This window comes from Apostichopus japonicus, chromosome 17, assembly GCF_037975245.1.
Source record: "Apostichopus japonicus isolate 1M-3 chromosome 17, ASM3797524v1, whole genome shotgun sequence".
Lineage (NCBI taxonomy): Eukaryota > Metazoa > Echinodermata > Holothuroidea > Aspidochirotida > Stichopodidae > Apostichopus > Apostichopus japonicus.
The window spans coordinates 11,028,998-11,048,422 of record NC_092577.1 but is presented as its reverse complement, the minus strand read 5'-3'; the positions used below and the strand labels follow the sequence as shown (position 1 = coordinate 11,048,422).

The window sequence follows — 19,425 nt, the reverse complement described above, 5'->3', positions numbered from 1 at the left end:
TTGAATAATTTTATTCAGACTCACTACTGTCGATCCCACTTGTGAACTCCTCCGCATACCGTACTCGACTACAGATGTCACGACGACCTCTGCAAAGACACCCGATGGGAGCAGGCCATGGTACCATTTAAAGTGTTTATTGCACCCTCTCTTGCATGAGCAGCTAGTCCGTTATGATACGTCCACGCGAGATTACTCTTTGGCAGCGGGGCTGATTTATCTGTCTTCATTGTCCATCCATATTCCTGTGGTTCTGGAAGTTCAGACTGGGTTCGTGTGCTGTCTTATCAATCATGGTTGCATACACTGTTAAAGTGCAAAAGAATTGAATCTTCTGTAGGTGGCAGTTCAGGTGTGGTTCCTTGTTCTTGAGAAATTCAGCCAGAGTTGGGAAAAGATGACCCTTCATAAGCTGAAGAGTAGACTGCATTTAACAGATCTCTTACTTGTTTAATAACTGCATCTGGACTCTGTAAAATCAACTTCCCCAAATCGTGCTAGATAATCTATTGGGACGGTTTTGGACATTTTAAGCCATATATACTTTTCTTCTTAGTAAAGTACGGATGATTCGTAGTTCCCTCTCACTGAGGCTGAGGGGATATGTGGCGGAGTCTGACACATCTCGTCATCCCAGTTTGCTGCTATCTCGTGTATAAGTACCTATTTTGTGTCTTCGTCCACAGCTCATGCAAACTAAACTCTTGAAGCATCCTCTTGTAATAATAGATGCTCAATATGATAACTACTGTACTATGTGCATGGATCACTATGCGTTTCACACCCTCTTTCTTTGCAGCATATACTGCATGCAACAACGGTCGCGTGTCTGCTTCCTCTTTCAAGCTCTGCGAATTGAAGAAGCACAGCTATTGATACATTTAAGACACTCCTTGCTACATCTTGGAAACCTCATGCGAGGAACAATTTCATCGCTCCAAGTGGTGGATTGCTGTCTTCGCCAATTTACCAATTTTTCGTCCGAGTAGTTGAGCAAGAATGCTTTATTGTCAGATACATGGAAGAATGTTTTCGGATCAGAAACACAGAATTTATTACTGACTTCATAAGCCCCTCTCCCCCCGCCCCCTCCCGATGTTCTTCTTTTTTCGCTCGGCTGACTTCAAACTATCGGCATTTTATCTAGAACAGCCACAATGGACAATCTTGGTATTGCTGGCAAGATCCATACAAAATAACTGTCGGTACCGGTTAGCTACGTCAGGAAAAGGACCACATCCTCCCCACCCCCCAAAAAATATTTTCATCAATCAAATATGACATAAAATGTGACAGTTACCCATCATTGACAAATAACTTAACGAAATGATCTAGCATGGATCTATAAATGATCCATGTGCCGAATTTACTAGAGTTTATTGGTCTTAAAGTTAAACTGTAGATATCAGTGAAGTAGGTTGTACTATAATAGCTCATCTGTGCACATAGCCTACTAACAGAAGTACGTTCATTGTATAAACCTATTAAACAAAAATAATGATGAAACATGGTAACGTTTATATTGGACTATGGTTCTTGATACTCGGAACCTTAAGTACTGAGAATTCCTCGGCACTCCATTACAGCTAAATCATGGTTTTGATTGGACCATCAAGAGTTCGTGATCCGAAAAATTTGCTAGGTTGTTCCATACGAATAAAAGCAAATGGAAACCTTCGTACAATATTATTGCTACTCCAATATTTGACAAAATACACTGTTTCTCAATTTAGTAATGATCTTAATTGACAAACCTGCTTTGTTTTTTTTTTACTTTTTGATGACAATCACGAAGATAACCTTCAATTTGTCAGTAAGAAACAACCAAGTGCGGACATTAAGATTACAGTTGTCGAGGTGTAACCATACCTCCACACGAGTAACCCTTGTCAACATGGACACGAGTTGAGTTCCACTCAACGTTACCAGCCAATTGAACGGATGCATGAGAGTATTTACAACAACATTAAAGGGCAACAGTATACTTAGCATACCAACAAATTTACGTTCAAATGTGCGTTTAAATCGCACTTTGGGTACTTGATACTCGGAACCTCTAGCACTGAGAACTACTTACTACTCCAATGTTTGAATATACTTTTGTCAATCTATTACTGATCTTATTTGTCGTCTGTGCACAGCATACTTATCAAAAAAAAAACGTTTAAAAAACCTGTTTTTGCCTAGTGACGACAATCCTTGAAGCGTAACCTCGGTTTGTCAGTTAGAAATAACGATGTTTGGACATAATTTGCATAAAGTTTACATTTGTCGTAGTAGTAGTAGCATACTTCCACACGAACAACCCTTGTCAAAATGGACACGAGTTGAGTTCCATTCACAGTTAACATCACCTAAGCATATTATATGAGAATATTTACGACAACATCATACGTCTATTAATATAGGCTACATACGCTAAAGGGAATACAAACCAAAATATATCAATAACTATAGAGTAAGAATACAAAAACATTAAAATATACACGCCTTATTCAAAGCAAGTTTGTTTTGTTTTTATGGTTATGGATTCACCGCCTTTCATAGGATAATACAAAGAAAATTCTTATCTGGATGTTTTCGATGCCAGTAACTGTAAGCCATATTACATAAACTATACAATGGTTCAATCATTATTTTTCAATGATTATTTTGAAAAATAAGGGAAAGTGGTAGCAGATCATTCGAACTTCAAACGAACACGCTGTTTAATGATCAAGTCAATGTGGAGGATTACTAGATTACGATTGTTCCTGTTATCACCTTGGTTTCAAACATTTCAATAATCTACTTAGCTACCAGACCGTAAGTGTACAGCTTTCCCGAGTTATGTGTTGCTATTAGAAGTTTATCAGAATCATCAACTTCTAATGTGGTTATACAACGAGCATTATCATCAACTGATTTTGTTGTCAACAACTGTCGGCCATCTTGACTGTACTGTACCAGGAGACATCTCCGATGGCCTGAGGTACTTGCCCACCATAACATGTAGATGAATTGATTCTTGTCTATACACACACTGATAGGTCTCCAGTTGCATCCATCTAGTTCCGGTTTCGGGAATTCATACATCAGCTTACTCTTCGATCCCTCCATGGTGACTGCATATGCTCCCGCACTCATGTAGTCACATACCAAAAGGCTATCTCTACGCACAGCGATGCCCCACGATCCACTGATTGCATCCGGTAGTGTAATGGTGTGACTATAATTCAATTCATTATAAAATACGTAGAGGTATCTGAGGGTGGTACCAACAATGATGTGATGTTTGACAAGATCAGTAGCAACACACATTACCAACTGACCTGCTGACCAGCTTCTTGTCATGCCACTGATGTGCTTCCTGATGTGTGAACCATTACGGACATCATAAATACCGATTTCATCTGCTTGACAAACTGTTATAACTTTGAACTCTGATAAATTACAACAGTAACGGTTCGGGTAATGCATGCGGTTATCCATCTTGATGTGATCCTGTCGTAGAAGTTCTCCTCGTCCGGTGATGAGAGTGATGTGTGAGTGCTCACGTGATTCGGCACCAGTAATAACGATTTTACCATCCCCGTTGCTTATTATACTAGTGATCCACCAATTTTTGGCTTTGATTCCCTCAACATCAACATCTGACTCACTTTGGTCACTGATTCTTACGTCATCAAATTTAACTTTCTTGATTTTGCTAATTTTAAAATCAGACAAAGATTTTAATTCAGGAAAGTCATGTTTCATTTCTTCTATCAAAGTGTCACAAGCTGCTCTAATATCAGGAATACACTGAACGTCTTTCCAAACGTCATTAGAGGCAAGAACAGACGTAGTCGTTGCTGTGAAGTTCTCGTATCGTTTAATAATCTGGTCACAATAGTCTGACCTTTGCCTTAGTTCTTCTTCATATGGCTTTGCCAGCAAACCATTCGCCGTTGTCAGGTTTTTGAAACTGACATCTAAGCTTCTAAGTTTTTCCAAGAATGCTCCGTCTTTTTCATCGCATTTAACATTAAACTCTTCGCATTCTTTATCATATTTGTTTTCAGTTCTTTCTCTGATTTTATCATATTTCTCTTTCAATTGGCTCAACTCCTTTTCAAAATTAAGACTGGTTTGCTTGTTTTCATCTTTCCTTCTGTTTTCAATTTCCAATATCCCTCGTTTTCTTTCTTTGGTACGTTTGGCCAGTTTTTCTTTTATCTTGTGTGTCTGCTGTTTGTGCTGATTCATAAACTTTTCTGTTTTCTCATCAATATTTTCCTTTAGTGTTTGAGCAGCAATTCCGACTTTCTTAGGTAGTTCGTATAACTTAGCTCTGTACATGTTTAATTCAGCTAGTTTCGGCTTGAGCAATTCTCTTTCACCCTTTGCTAGTTCAGTTACGTCATGCAGGTCATGACCTTTGTGCTTACTGTATATACAGATAATACAAACTGGTACATTTCCGCAACTGCTGCAACATAAGTTGGCTTTCTCTTTCACATGTACAATGCACCTAGGATCCACTGTGAGTGCTGCTAACTTTTCCAGTGTTAAGTTCTTTGTTTCCTTATTATCCAATTTCAGAGTGAGTGGTTGATGATCTGTGAACATCTTACTGCTGGCGTGAACCTCGTTACAGTCATTACATAAAAAGTCCCTACACTTGAAACAGTATGCTGAAACTATTGTAGTCTTTGAACAGCTGATGCATTTCTTCAAATCTTTATTTTCAAAAGATTTTTGCAACTTTATGAACTCAACTACACTCTTCATATGAAAATCAGTTTTGAAATCGTCAACTCCATTTTCCGGTATGACATAATTCTGTTTACACATTGGACATTTAATTTTTCCATCTTGGCTGGCTCCAATGACTGCTCTCAAGCAATTCCTACAGTATCGATGGAGACATGGTAACTGTTTCGGTTCTTTAAATTGATCCAAGCAAACAGGACACAGGAAAAAGTTTTCTGCCAAGTCACTTAGAGGTGTTGACGAAGCAATCGTTGTGGCAGGCATGGTTTCTGCAATATACAAGGATACATATTAGATAGATGGATGGATGGATGGAATTGGCTATGCACATGAAAAGGAGCAGTATACTAATAATAAAAGTCTTAACCTCGCCTACTGTACATTATTGTGTTTCTGCTCACCCTATAATCTATAAAGAAACCGTCGTTTTGTCGAATTTAATTTATTTGTAACTTGAACCAACCTATTGCACCATGTTCTCAAGAAACAGAGAACCTACAATATCAGAAATACGCAATAGATTTGGCCTGTCGTAGTCAAAATTGGCGTGCATTTTTATTTTATCATTATAACTACTATCAGCAGTAGTGTCACTCGATGGCGTTTATGATGAACTATCAAATAGAACTTTGGATAAAGCAGTAAAAAATTGAATGATAATGTAAATAGCCTTGGTCTTAACAACCGATAAAAAAGCAGCTTCAATATGTGCTTGTATACACTTGGTTACCTCTCTAGTGTTAAAGGCTATAGAAGCGAATATTAACGGTTCCCTGGTAATGATACTCTCAAACTCGCTTTTTTATACTTCTTTTGTTCTGCACAACCTGTTATTTTTGTAACCTATAACGGTACCGTTTTTCGTATTTATATAATTTATTTGTAACTTTTACCTATTATATACGGATCCTGTCGCACGAATGTCCTCAAGAAAAAACAGAAACCGACAATATCAAAAACACGCGACAGACTTGCTCTCAAAGTCAAAATGGCGTGCTAATTTATTATATTAACTATTTATTATTATCAACCGTAGTGTAATCGGACGATTTTTTACCATGCATTATTAAATAGGACTTTGGAATAAGCAGTACGGAATTGAATGGTAATATATATAGCCTTTGTCATAATCAAACAATAAAAAAAAAAAACTTCAATTGCGGCTGCTGGGTCGCCTACATACGCTATTGAAATTTCATTCCTTTTATTCCTTTACGTTATAGGGCTAACCTTTTCACTACATCAGTTCCATTTTGGGACATCAATGACAATTTAAACGCCAGATAACTAGACATTCCAGATTGTTATTTTGTAACACTTGAAAAAACCTGGATATTAATGTATGTATGTATATGTGATCTTCCCGCAAGCAGGAACTCGCGAAAGAAGCCATGGAGGCTTATAGACTCGCAAGCTGACCGAAGCCAATCTCTCGGCACACATCCATTTAACGTCCATGTCGGGAAGTTGTTATTGAACAACACCCTTGCCAGACGACACACCTTGCTGTCGGAGGGGAATCGAACCGGGGATCTCATGACTGGGAGACGCCGGCGTTAACCACTAGGCTATACACTCCGCCTTAATTGAAAACTTGGATTACCGTTTGATAAACCTAGATTTTTAAAAACTCCTGCATTATCGTTCGATAAATCTGGATTTTAATGCAGTATTTATGTTTCATTCCTTTATTCTTTAACCTCATGGTGCTGAACGTTTCAGCCTTCCACTTCAATTTTCGGGTTCATCATAGTACATTATAGTTTGACCTATGCGTTTTCCACGAACTAAAGCAATGTACATCATTCCATGTACACGCAGAGCCAATACATGAAAATAATAACTTGTATAACTTACAAGGCATTAAGGCACGAATTAAAGTTTGTATGTGTGTAGACCCTTTTAGGTCCCCAGTAACCTCCATGAAGACCTGGTCTCATTAATTCATCTATCATCTTCCTCTTTTGATCCGTCCCTCCATGATGACTGTATATGCTGTATCGTAGAGTCACAGACCAGGAGACTACCTCTATGCACAGTGACACCATATGTGATTTAATGTGTTAGTGTGATGGTGCGACTGTTATTCAACAAGTACACACACACGTTTCTGTTGTTATTACCAACAATGATGTGATTTTTAACATGATCAGTAGCTACACACACCACTACCTGACCTGTTGGCAGATGTTCCTGACGTCACTGGTGCTTTTCCTCTCATCACGAGCATCATAAATATCGATTTCATCCGGAGTACAAATTGTTACAACATCGAGTTTTGATAACAAACAGCAGTACCGAAAATGTAGACTGCTGATTAGACCTAATCTGATCCTGTTTTTGTATTTCTCCGTATTTTGATGATGACAATAATGGGTGAGAACCCACTGAATGTCCAACCAGTGATAACAATGATGATATCCGTATTGCTTGTAATTCAATTGATCCAGCAGTCTTTAACTTTGATTCCCTTTACAACAACAACAGACTCTCTATTTCAGCTCTTTAACTAGCAAATATGCATCCAAGTTTACTAAAAGATCGCCCTCATATTTATCGCAAATATATTTTCAAACTATTAACGATGGTGATATCAATATGCATTCAAATTTACTAAAAGATCGCCCTCATTTTTATCGCAAATATTTTTTCAAACTATTCATATATGTCATCGTATTTACTTTGAGATGTTTCTATATTTCTCTCTTAATTGGTTCCTTATCAAATTCCTTATCAAAATAAACATTTGTTGGAGTGTTTTCATATTTTCTTATAGGTTTTCGATGTCCAGTATCCCTCGTTTTTCTTTCATTATTACACTTGTTAAGTTTATGATTAGTTTTCAGCAAAATGGATAAAGTGTTCTCTCTCAAGATAGCCATAGATGTAAAAATTAGTTTTTTTTTATTTCTCTTCTTTTTTTAAATTTTTAAGTTTTTTGTTTAGAGGGTGTTGGTTTAAGTGGATCATAACGGCAAGTGCCACTTTTTTTTACCGTTTCTCGCCGGGATAGTGTGTCTCGTCTTCTGACCTTTTATGATACAAATTCTGCAATTTAAAACTGTGCATCACTTTTAACTTATAAATGTGATGTCTTATCTACGATTTCGTATCACAAGGCATCGGGGACTAAAGGAGAAACAGTTCCAGCTAAATATAAATAGCACGTAGAAATTATATTCCGATTAAGTTTTCCAACATTTTGAAATGCAATGCAGTGACCTTTTATACTCTTCTGTACCTATATACTTCCTCAATTACGTAACATACTTAACTGAAACGATACCCTCGACTCGAATCCATTTGCCCGTGTTTATTCCCTTAACCAATTCGACCAACAATGCAGAAGAGCAGCCTTAAAAATTGTAAGATAAAAATAAACTGGACAGTCCAATTATGATCTAATCACTTTTGATGATTTTATTCATTGAACGCCGTACTCACGGATTTTTTATGAGGTCAGAATCATTAACTTCACGTTTATTTTAAAACTGTTCTACGGGGTGTAAACCTAAACGGCTAAAACCACTAAGTTGAAGTACAAGTTTTCAGTCCTTTAAATAAAAAAAAATGCAAAACCGTTTAGGCCATCAGCTGAACTCAAAAAGAAGCTGTAAATTCAGTTTCGTTCCAGCAACACTGGGACTAGATTGTTAAGGCATTTTTGGGTAGTTCAAGGCATCACAGACATATCAAAAGTTCTTCAAAAAATTGCCTGCAGTATATTTGTAACGCACCCTCGAAATTGGGTATGTTATATAGACATTACATTCTACGATGCTATGTATTTGGAACACCCTAGCGTTAGATTTGGTACAGTGGTACACACAAACCACTTTTTTCTTATATAATGTTTAATTACGACTGAATTATGTACTTTGAATAATAGTTGGGTCGGGGCTATAAGAATAGTGGGAGAGGATTCTGGGCTAAGGGTCAGGGAGGGGTGTTTTCAGGCATTACAAGTGGCCCCCCCCCTCCATTTTCGCCAAAATGGTAAAAGTGCACACTCTCAACTTTTGAAATATGTAATACAATTTTTACACATTATAACTTCATAAGGGTTTTAATTATAAAAATGTACCACTTTTAATAAACTCAGATATAATGCTCTGTAATAAATCAAATATTTTTCTAATTTTTGTCTGTGTTTTGAATGCATTTCGTTAATGAAAAGTTCCTCTCCATAATTGTTTCACTCCCCACCCCAACTGTTCTACACATGTGACCCCCCCCCCCTCTATTTTAAATGTTGCTAAATCCCTGCTTACAGTGAGATGTGCCAATGCCCCACGACTGCAGTGAGCTATTTCTTTTGTATAAATCAATATATAAGTTGGCACAGTAAGACGTCATGGCATATCGTAGATGTGAAATAAAGTTATAGTCGGTATATATCCGTTACCTTCGTACTCCTTCCACAGTCTTCTGCAAAACTAGGTACTTCCTCCCTGTTACGGAAACAACATGTAAATTATTCGTATTCCGGCAGAAAGAGTTTCCAAGGGAGTTAACGCATAAAAGAAAAGATGGACGAGGTTTCGAATGGTATTTTGAATAATAATATTTCTATATTCTACAAATAATATAAATAATAAAGGTGAATGGTACAAATAAGTGAATAAAAAAGACAGTTAACTTAAGGCGCCAGATAGAAAGAAATAACTTATCTATTAAGACTGGGTCTGAAGTCGATGCACTCAATGGTGTAGTAGAGCTGGGCCTTTGCGATGATACGAGGTAGTGAGTGCCTCATCATTTTTAAATGATTAAAAGTTCATCCAAGGACAGTTGTACTAGTTATAACGGGATCCACTTCAATTCACTGGATGGAAGTCAGATATGGTATGGAAAAGGGAAAGTCCATTCCGTAGTAGAAGTGAAGATAATTAGATGAAATAAAAGTCACTAAAGACTTAAGGATCCTTCAGTCAAAATTTGAAAAGATGCACAGAACGTATTAACAATAGGAATAAAACAGGTAACGCAATTTTACGGCAAAACAATAACGAACCGTATTATTGGAACAGGGTCAGAGGCGATGGTTCCCAACCAACGGTATATAAACCTCTGACTGGTATCAGGACGCAGTACTTGCGTCATCGTCATCAGTAAATGTAGTTGTGAATATGCAGGAGGTAAAGCATGACCATAACACTCCCCCCCCCCCCTCTCAGAAAAAAAAGGGTGTGATTTGAAAACATGTGGATATTTATCATTAGGTGTCTGGTAGGTAAGGTATTCTACGTAGAACTACTAATAGCTAAAATGAATATATGAATAAGATCATGTTTCCTGGTTCGATTAAACTTTGGAGAACAAAATAATGACAACATGACTTAAGAAAAGTTAACCCTCTACACAAACTTCAAACTTGAATAATATTTCAGACTAAGATATCAAGATTTAACACCATCACAGTTAATCCTCCAAATCATCTTCCCCTGCATCAACAATCTCAACATCTTCTTGGAAGTTGCTGCAATTTTTACATTTACAGAGGTCTCTACACGGCAACTGTGCATTCATACAGGAACATCTTCCTTGACATTTGCCGACCCTACAGCTACTGCTGACACACTGAAGCAAAACATCTGGGGCAGGTGGCTTTGACATCCAAGTGATTATAAGGTAAGCATTTTCAAGTTTCCATCCATGTCCTTCTGGTGAGAGTGCATCAATCCTTTGCTGTAATGCCCTACTGTAAATAGGAGCCTGGTAGGTGCAGCGCTTCACATGCAGGATCAGAGCATTTTTTGTTAGTCGTTAACTCTGCTCTGAGGATGGAGATGAACAGAACACCTTGTACCATGACATTGGATATTTTTGAGTCTCACATTTTATGATGGGGTACCGATATAATTACAATTCAGCTAGAAATATGTTGCAAATTACTTTAAGAATTTCAATGGAAAGATTAACCTGATATTGCATCTCAAAGCATTTAGAGAATTTGTAAACTTTTTCTTGGGGGAGGACCCCCATATTCCAAAAGTCCTAGATCCACCCCTGAACACTCAATGAACCACACATTGAAGACAGTACTTTACCTTTCAGGATCTGTATCAGTCTTCCTTGTCAAGAATCGTATGTAGTTCCTATAACATAGAGAGTGGTACCTCCCTTCAATGGCAACACAGTCTTTCCCTCTAAAACGCATAAACCTGGGCTCATCTATTTTCCGCTCGGCTGCTTGTTGAAGCAATCCTTTAATAAAATGATATAAAAAAAGCAAATTGTTTTGCATTTTCTATTGATAAAAATGTAAGTTTGAACAAGTAAGAACTAAGACAATTTCATTTATACACCACGTGATCTGCTCATCTTCTATGGACGAACAAAGACACATAGGTAGAGATATTATATTAGTTATTTTTCTAACTAATATAATATCTCTATCATTCAAATAATGGGCCACAGTAAGAAAACTATGAAGCCTGTATTTAACACTTAGGCTAGTGCCGCAGAAGGAGAATTTGAAACAAAGTTTCCATGCCTACCACCAAATAATAAAACATATCAGATGACCATGCCACTAATTAAATTATGTTCAGGTCATACATTGTGCCCTTTGACTTGGATTTTATCCCTCAAGAGCTCCTGATGTTGCATTATGCAATTTCTCTTAACACTTCAACTATGCCACTGAAAGATTGCACTCAGAACTCATGGCTCATTGGACAATTCATATCACATGATACAGATATCTCACTGGCGCACGACTTTTGAACGTAACACGGCAAGTTTCTTAACATACGCAATAAAAAATATAGTTTAATCATTCGAGCGGCATTGCTAACAAACTGCAGGAAAGCACATGGAGAACTTTTGTATCATTAATCTTTATTAATTTATGTATTCAATGCTGTAGAGAAATTTTAGTCCCGCAGTTGCTGGAACGAAACAAGCGAATTTCGACCTTCAGCTGATGGCCTAGTTAACAACTTTAGGAACTTTCCACCGTCAAGCTTTCTTTGAGTAAAATAGAGTACTGTTTGAATGATTGCATTTTTTGCTGAGCGATGGTTTACCGAGTAGACCGTACTATTGTATTGTACTAGTACAGCGTATGTGGCCAGGGCACAGTACAAGAAAATAATGTAAACAGATATTAGATCAATTTTTGATTAATTTTGTATACAAAACTTCAGCAATCAACAAATCATTCCATATCATTACTAATGAAAACCACAGCTATTCAACGTGTACTTTTTAAGAAAACTCACCCAAAAACTGAACCATGGGCATCAAAACCAAAGAAGTTATCCGCTCTCAACCACAGTCCCCTTACATCGAGACTGGGAGATCATCGTTAGGTGTGTATCACGGTTCCCACTATTAGGGGAACATAATGCTACTTTTGAAGAAAAGTCGACCAGGTAAAACCTGGTCACGGAAAACCACACAACCCAACCACTGGTCCGCTCTCAACCTCAGTCCCCTTACATCAAGACTGTGACTGTGTATCATCATCAGGTGTTTATCACGATTCCTCTTTATAAGAGAACAGATACTACACATGATCTTAGCCAAAAGGCCGAGAAGCGATAGGCGATAGGAGAAATGCATATTAATAAGTATTGTAGACTCAGAGCCAAGTCAGTTGGGCCTATTTATACAGATATTGTTTATTTAAGATGATAGTGACCACTATCACTCTAGTTTAGCAAAGACAAGTACAGTTTTCATTTAGTACTTTCATATAAATGCAATACTTTTAACAGCCTACATGGTAAGTTAAACACATTGAATTCATAATTATGCACCACAATCACAAAACGGGAATTCAACCCCCACAGTTTAGGTAACGCCTTCTCTATATGAATATGCAAATTAAACAATGTCCCGATGTATGTTAATTGACAGAAACCGGTTAATATATGTACTTGTAGATTCACAAAAAGGTTAAATAGTGAATATCAAGTTATTTACTCACCGTTGAAGACAGTTTATTCTGAATAAACGTTATTCAATTAAAAGTGCATTTTCACTTGTTATCCTCCGACCAATGGTGATTATTAATTTACGATATGATGGTACTTTTACTTCGATGCCAACCTGTTAGTTTACAAAACGGCCAGTGACGTGAATTAAAAATGAATGCACATGCTTTATAACAATTTCCTGTCATTTAAAACACTGTCATCATATACAAACGGCATGCCACAGTCATATTTCGTCAAAATTTCACATTAAATTGTTGTGCTTTTAACAGTGTAGCCACACGAGCATAGCCTTAGTTACATAATATATTTCTATCTGTAGGAGTTGTACCCAGGGCCGTCTTAAGAGATCACCGGGCCCTGGGCCCGGCAATGGAGCGGGGCCCCTCAATCAAGTGAGTTCGAAAAAAGTTGCGTGGAAAATTGACATCCTTAACAATCGCTCAGCCATAGACATGCCTGCATTTAGCACCCTCCCTATGTCGCCCATAAAGCATAATACTTTAGCTGAATAACATACGTATTACACAGACGCGGCGGAACGGGAACATTTTTGGGGGGGGGGGGCTAATGTGTGGAGACCATCTAAGCGGAGCGCCACCATCGGTTGGTGCGGAGCGTACAATAAAATTTTGGGTTGTTCAAACCCCCAGATGGCCGGAAAGGGCACTTCCCGAATGTTTTATGCTGCAATACCTAGCCCTAAAATATGGGTCTCAAGCCTGCAATTTCTCAGATTGCACGTAAAAGTTTGTAAAAACATTGTAATTTGTATATTCGATGGTGTTTTAAGAGAGAAGCTATTACTCGTAGTGTACTCGCAAAGACGTTTTTGAGTGTAGTAAGGGAATGTTGGAGAACTGGCTGAAATGAGGCAAGTCATTGGCCTAACACGAAGTTGTGTTGCGCTTACCGGTACTCACACTCACTGCTTCCAATTTTCACGGGGGTGAAGACGCGGTTGGGTGACAATGTGGTCTATAGCCAGGGGAAGGGCCGAGGGTCTCCTCAGTATTTACTAAAATTATTACACCTATATAGTATACGTGTGCATCGGACAGATCGACAAGTATGCATTGAAAAATGGGCAGATGCACGTTTCGGAGCCTTGGTAAATATTGGGGGGTGGGCTTATCATGCATTTTCCCCCTCAATTTTTTCATTGGGGGCTGAGCCCCCCCCCCCCCAAGCCCCCCACCGGTTCCGCCGCCACTGACGTGATATATCTAAAAGCTGAAATACATTATACAAAGAGTAATCTCCCAGTTGCCCTCCATCCCTTCCCTATAACAATACTGGACTCACCATTTGTAACAACCTTGTGTTGAGTCTTTCAACTGGGGAAACTAACGGAACTTGCGGCATTTTTTGATCGTAAACTGTTGTATGAATGGCTGAAAGTCAATCTTTTTGAGGATGTTGCTTTCTGTGCACATGAGAGAGGGCCTATTAAGTCGTCTTTGCCCCATTCTATTCCGGAGATTATTCTTATTTAGTATTAACCTTGAAAATGAACGTTACCTAGTACAATTTGTAACCATCATTCGTAGGGCAATTCGCGGACCCGAGTTGCCTGGTGTTGTAAGCCTTCGGGGCATTGTATATTCAAGGGATGCCAACTCAGATTCGAATATTTAATGTCAAACTCTCAAGTGTTTCACCAACTCTCGTCACAAGTTGTCAAGTATCGAATTCAATCAGGCATAATGGCCTATTCAATAAGTTTTCCTCCCATATTAAGACATGGGGTTACTACGATTGCGGGGCCACTGACATCGCGGGGCCCTGGGCCAGGGCCCAGTGGGCCCATGCGTTAAGACGGCCCTGGTTGTACCCGACTTAGTTCGAACAGGATTGCCCCCTTTGTTTCACAAAGTGTTTACTGCATTTCTACCCAGTTTTTACTACCAGAATATAAAATGGAACTGAATTACTAAAATCAAAAGGGGAAGGTATTTAATCATACGGTATCTATGCAATCTCATATTCGTTTCAATGGTTTTATACTGTTTCAATTAAAATTTGCTGGCATACCAAGGCTGTAGACCGAACACGTGTCATAATGATTGCCAGTTTCCTGATTAAAGGCCATTTCAATTGAATAATACAGTGAACTGCATATGACTAAACGCTACAAGGTTCTATATGACAAAAAAAAAACAATATAGCAAGATTGTACACAGTAGAAACGTATGAAGTTTCAATTATAAAAAAAAGACATGCGTGATACTTTTTGCAGGATTCCCCGTTTCCGAAAATTTCAATCTTCATAGACATTCCCTCAAAAGCCTAAAATGTATTTTAATTGCCTCGAATTTCAAATCCGTAACTGAACTTAGACGAAAAGGAATCGATTTGATCTTTCGTATTAAGTCACATCCTTAATGACAACTATCAGTTCTACAAACATATGTAATCCGTTCTTCCTATTCTTTGCTCCTCGGTCCACGTCCTGTATGGTCATGGTTTATGTGGTTGTATTTCCATCAATGCTACTTACACTTATCAAGCATCATACTTTCATTGTGCTACACTTTGTACTTTCATTCCACTGCCAAGTATTGCTGACAAAGGTCCCAGTCCTAAGTATTTTCTAGAAAAAAACTCCTTATTTGTCAATTATGAGTCATGTCCTATGTCTCTGCTTTTGTCGAATAATAATAATAAAAAAAAATAAATAAATAAAAATATATATATATATATATATATTGTACCTCTTTTGAGATCCGGCCTTACGAATCACAACTGATTTCGAATTGGTTAGCATCATGTTCGATACAGGTGACAAACGCGTACAGTGAAATTACGACCTTCCTTACCGGGTTTCGAACCTCTGAACATACAATCAGCGTCCATGGCCTATTTGGTTAGGGTGTCCGCGTACAAAGCGGGAGTCCCGGGTTCGAATCCCGGTGGAGGCTGGAAGTTTTTTCATTGTTTTGGATTGTCCTTCTCAAAACGTTTCCGTATATATATATATATATATATATATATATATATATATATATATATATATATATACATGGTTCAAAATCAGAGAATTTTAAACATGTTCCCTTTATGCAGTAAATAATATCAACCCAACCAACGAGACACATGGTAATAGATATACTACCTTTGACACCTATATTTTGAGCGCAATGAGTGATCTTCATCGCAGTGAATTAATGTCTATTTACATGATATTCGTACTTTTTTAATTTGGCAATCATTCCCTGTACAAGTAGTTATACCAGCAAATACAATAATACGTCTTGAGTTATTACCTAAAAATTTAACCATCACAAAGCGATGCTTCATTGTTTTAATTAATGTTTCTTCATTAAGTTTATACGTCTCTCGGGAATATTTTATTACATTTACCTTAAACTTTAAATACGGCAATATGTTCTATTATGAATAATTTATATGATGAAGATTCTTGTTTCTTTTTTTTTTGTCATGGAATTTATTTGTAGCTTAAAGTATACCGTGATGTGGCAGTGTTAGACTCACGAATGGTTATCTATTCCATGGACTTAATTAAACTATTGCAGGATAATTCACTACAATTTTTGCAGGAAAAAAAATTGTAGCACAAATGTCACAAATATGGATTTCTGAGTCAGCATAAAATGTAATGCAAAACAGGAACAGAATAAGAAATTAACTTATTAATAATAAAGTATTATAATGTATATATAAATCAAGTGACTGTAACATCATACCCGATGACTCCTTAAGTAACGACTCATATTTTGACATTAAAATTTAAAACTTACCGGTAACAATCAAAAGTCCTCCTGTATAGAGAAGATATGTATAATACGGTAGACTGTCTGTGACCGAAAAACGAAACGTTTATCAACTTTTAATCCCGAATCCCTCTTACATTGACACTGCAACAGCCATGTGATTAGACGGTGTTACGTAAAGTGAAAGGACTGGCACCTGTTCCCCCTGTGCCAAGGATTACATATATACGGCACTATGTAGCGACACAATGTATAGCCTTATGCACTGTACGGATATACAAAATATCATCTTACCCAAAATCGAATTACACATATCTCTGGTAGGACCTTACGTGCAAGCGAACGTCTTTCGTTAAAATATCTAATTATGTAAGAATAATTACACCCCCCCCCCCCCTCCACCCCACCCCCGACCTTCACAACACACAATGACCACAACAGATGTTGTGTATAACAAGTGAAAGTAAATTGTTTACAAAATAAGTTTATTAGGTATAGACATTTTTTTGTGAAATACTAGTCCTGTAGTAATTTGCATATGAAAGCTTTCATAATGTGTAAAAACTTGGTAATTTTATACGTGGACCCGCCACAATGAATATTTACGGTATTATGAACATTATAGAAGAAAATTCAAAGCAAAATTTTCAAATAAACGATGAGTTTATGTGATCACGTGACGTGGTATGGTCTTATGAGCAACTTACAAAGGAAGCAACAGTCTCTTAGATTAATAAAGATTTTTTTTTATTTACAGTTTAACGTCTTGTCTGTATATAATGCATGGTATTTTTGGCTTAAGATCATGTGTGAAATTTATCCCCGTTTTAAAGGGACTCGAGTTATATCCCTTGACCTATCACCGTAATGATCACATGGTCATGCAGTCCTAAATCTAAAGGTGTACTGGGCACTGAGAGTTGACTAGCAGGGTGCGAGGATGATGAAGATCGATAGAGGGTTTTCTTGACAACCACTAACCATTAATAAAATAGCGAATATAACTTTTTGATAAAAGGTTTCCGTTCTTGTACCTGTATTTGTGTCAGATTTTGTCGCAATCTGCTGGTATCAAATACAATATTATAATACTCAGCGGTAAAAATAAAATCTACATATTCGTCTGATACGTAACCAAAGTTCAACAGAGTAGCCATATAACGTGTTCATAATATACAGACAATTAGACAGTGTCGCCATATACCGTGCCATAATCGCATACCAGCTAATATCCAAATTAATTTTGCCTGCTATTTATGGAAAAGGTCTGCCTTTGATAGAAGTTGACAATCAAAAACATCACTAACCATGATGAATGAATATTAATTTATTCTCTGTCATTGATTGACAATGAAAGGTAACCGCATTGGAATCATCGGAGCTGGGCCGAGTGGGTTAGCAGCGATTAAGGCTTGTCTGGAAGAGGGATTCAAACCTGTTGCATTTGAAAGAACCGACCAGCTAGGTAAATCTAACCGACATTTTTTAGGCAATTTTTCTATCGAAAAAAAAAATTCGTTTATAGATTGTTAACGCAGTAGGCATTCAATGAGTGTGCGGGTTCATTATTGTTTTTGCTTTGTTTGTTTTTAATTGAAAGAGGGTTAGATGAAGGTGTCTTTAAAATCCCTCTTTTTGTTTTGTTTTTTCCGTTTTCTGTCTTGATAGCATATCTGCAAAGACGTATTACCTAAGCCATGATGACCCCCTCTATCCATGAGGATCGGGTTTGTTATAGCGTGGACTGTATGATACTAAAGGTCAAAGGTCAATCAGTGTGTCAGTATGTTCTGTTAAATTCATTTCAGAATTGAAATCGTCAAAACTCGACACTGACACCATCACAGGCCGAAGCGGGCGTTTTTTTCTTTCTCAAAAGCCACAGATTTGGTAGGAGGCAAATTAACTTTGTTTTAATGTAATTTCAGGTGGTTTAATTGAATCATATGTCTATATGATCTCCGAATTCTTCGAAAAGATCGATATTTGCATTGTTTTAGTAGTACTGGAATAATATGTTGTGAGTTAATTAAACTGAAATTAAACTGAAAATATGGCAATAGAACATTGTGAACTTATAATTACTTAAACGTAACATTTTTGGGAATTCTATATACGGAAACTAATTTCGTAACATATGGACAGAATATGTCGGTTTTAACTGCAAGTTTCGAATACGTTATCTGCGGATGTCAATGGTACAAATAGAAAGGATAAGAGAATGTTGTACCTTTTGAGACCAGCATTACGGAACCGATGACGTCATTTCCTTTTCCTTAAAGGAGCATTCCAGGGAGTAAGCATATTATGAAGATAAACATCTTGACATCCTGAATAGATATAGAAACAAAACTAAAATTCCATTTTTTTTTTTTTTTTGTATTATTAACATGGTTCCTTATATAGCGCAAATACTATAAAATATATATTTTTCATATGCGCTGTACATGATGAAGAATAAAACAAGAATAAGAATGAATTTTAAAAAAATATTATACTTTTGAGATATCTCAAAAGTATAATTCTGACTCAAGACATCTTTTAAAATGAATTGCAGTAAATATATCGTGCTTCCACTAGGTTCTTAAATGGGAAACAACCATGATTGCTTTCCGATTTTCTTTCACCTTAATCAACTGGGCTATTAATGTTGTAGATGTTAATTCTACTACCCAATGTATATGGCTTGATCAGTTTGTACTGTGAATAAGTGACAACCGTTAATCAGTATAAAAAGAAGTGTGTTATAACACTGCAACACATGTTAGACCTGTCAGCAGATGCTACTGTGGAAAATTTACTAACAGACAAATTCATTACTCAAAGGCTGTTTCAACTAATGACTGCTTTGGATCCTAAGCAACTGTCCATATCTTTGATTAGTAAGTATAGATGGTAAAGATGGTTCAAATTGCAAATGTTAAGCGTTTGGCTGTAAACTGTCATTCAACTTTCTGTTAAAATGTGTACGAAATTATCGAAACCTTTAGAGTAGCCTGGTTAGTCCAGTCAAT

At 37.1% G+C, this 19,425-nt stretch overlaps 2 protein-coding genes and 1 pseudogene across 3 annotated transcripts in view; 1 reads left to right on the top strand and 2 right to left on the bottom strand.

Moving 5' to 3' along the window:
- Positions 1-1,138: 1,138 nt before the first annotated feature.
- On the bottom strand, positions 1,139-4,999 carry LOC139984771 (uncharacterized). The gene has a single exon (XM_071998811.1). The coding sequence runs from the start codon at positions 4,996-4,998 to the stop codon at positions 2,788-2,790; it is 2,211 nt and encodes a 736-aa protein (XP_071854912.1). The 5' UTR covers position 4,999; the 3' UTR covers positions 1,139-2,787.
- Positions 5,000-12,205: 7,206 nt separating this feature from the next.
- Positions 12,206-12,283, bottom strand: LOC139957805 (U2 spliceosomal RNA; annotated as a pseudogene).
- A 5,344-nt stretch (positions 12,284-17,627) lies between these two features.
- LOC139985237 (flavin-containing monooxygenase 1-like) overlaps positions 17,628-19,425 on the top strand; it is a 30,965-nt gene continuing 29,167 nt past the window's right edge. Inside the window, exon 1 of one of the 2 annotated variants that reach the window (XM_071999509.1) lies at positions 17,628-17,876. In XM_071999509.1, the coding sequence (XP_071855610.1) occupies positions 17,762-17,876 (115 nt within the window). In that variant the 5' untranslated portion in view covers positions 17,628-17,761. Of the gene's footprint in view, positions 17,877-18,833; positions 19,294-19,425 lie in introns of those variants that run through there. The other variant, XM_071999508.1, reaches the window with a different exon arrangement.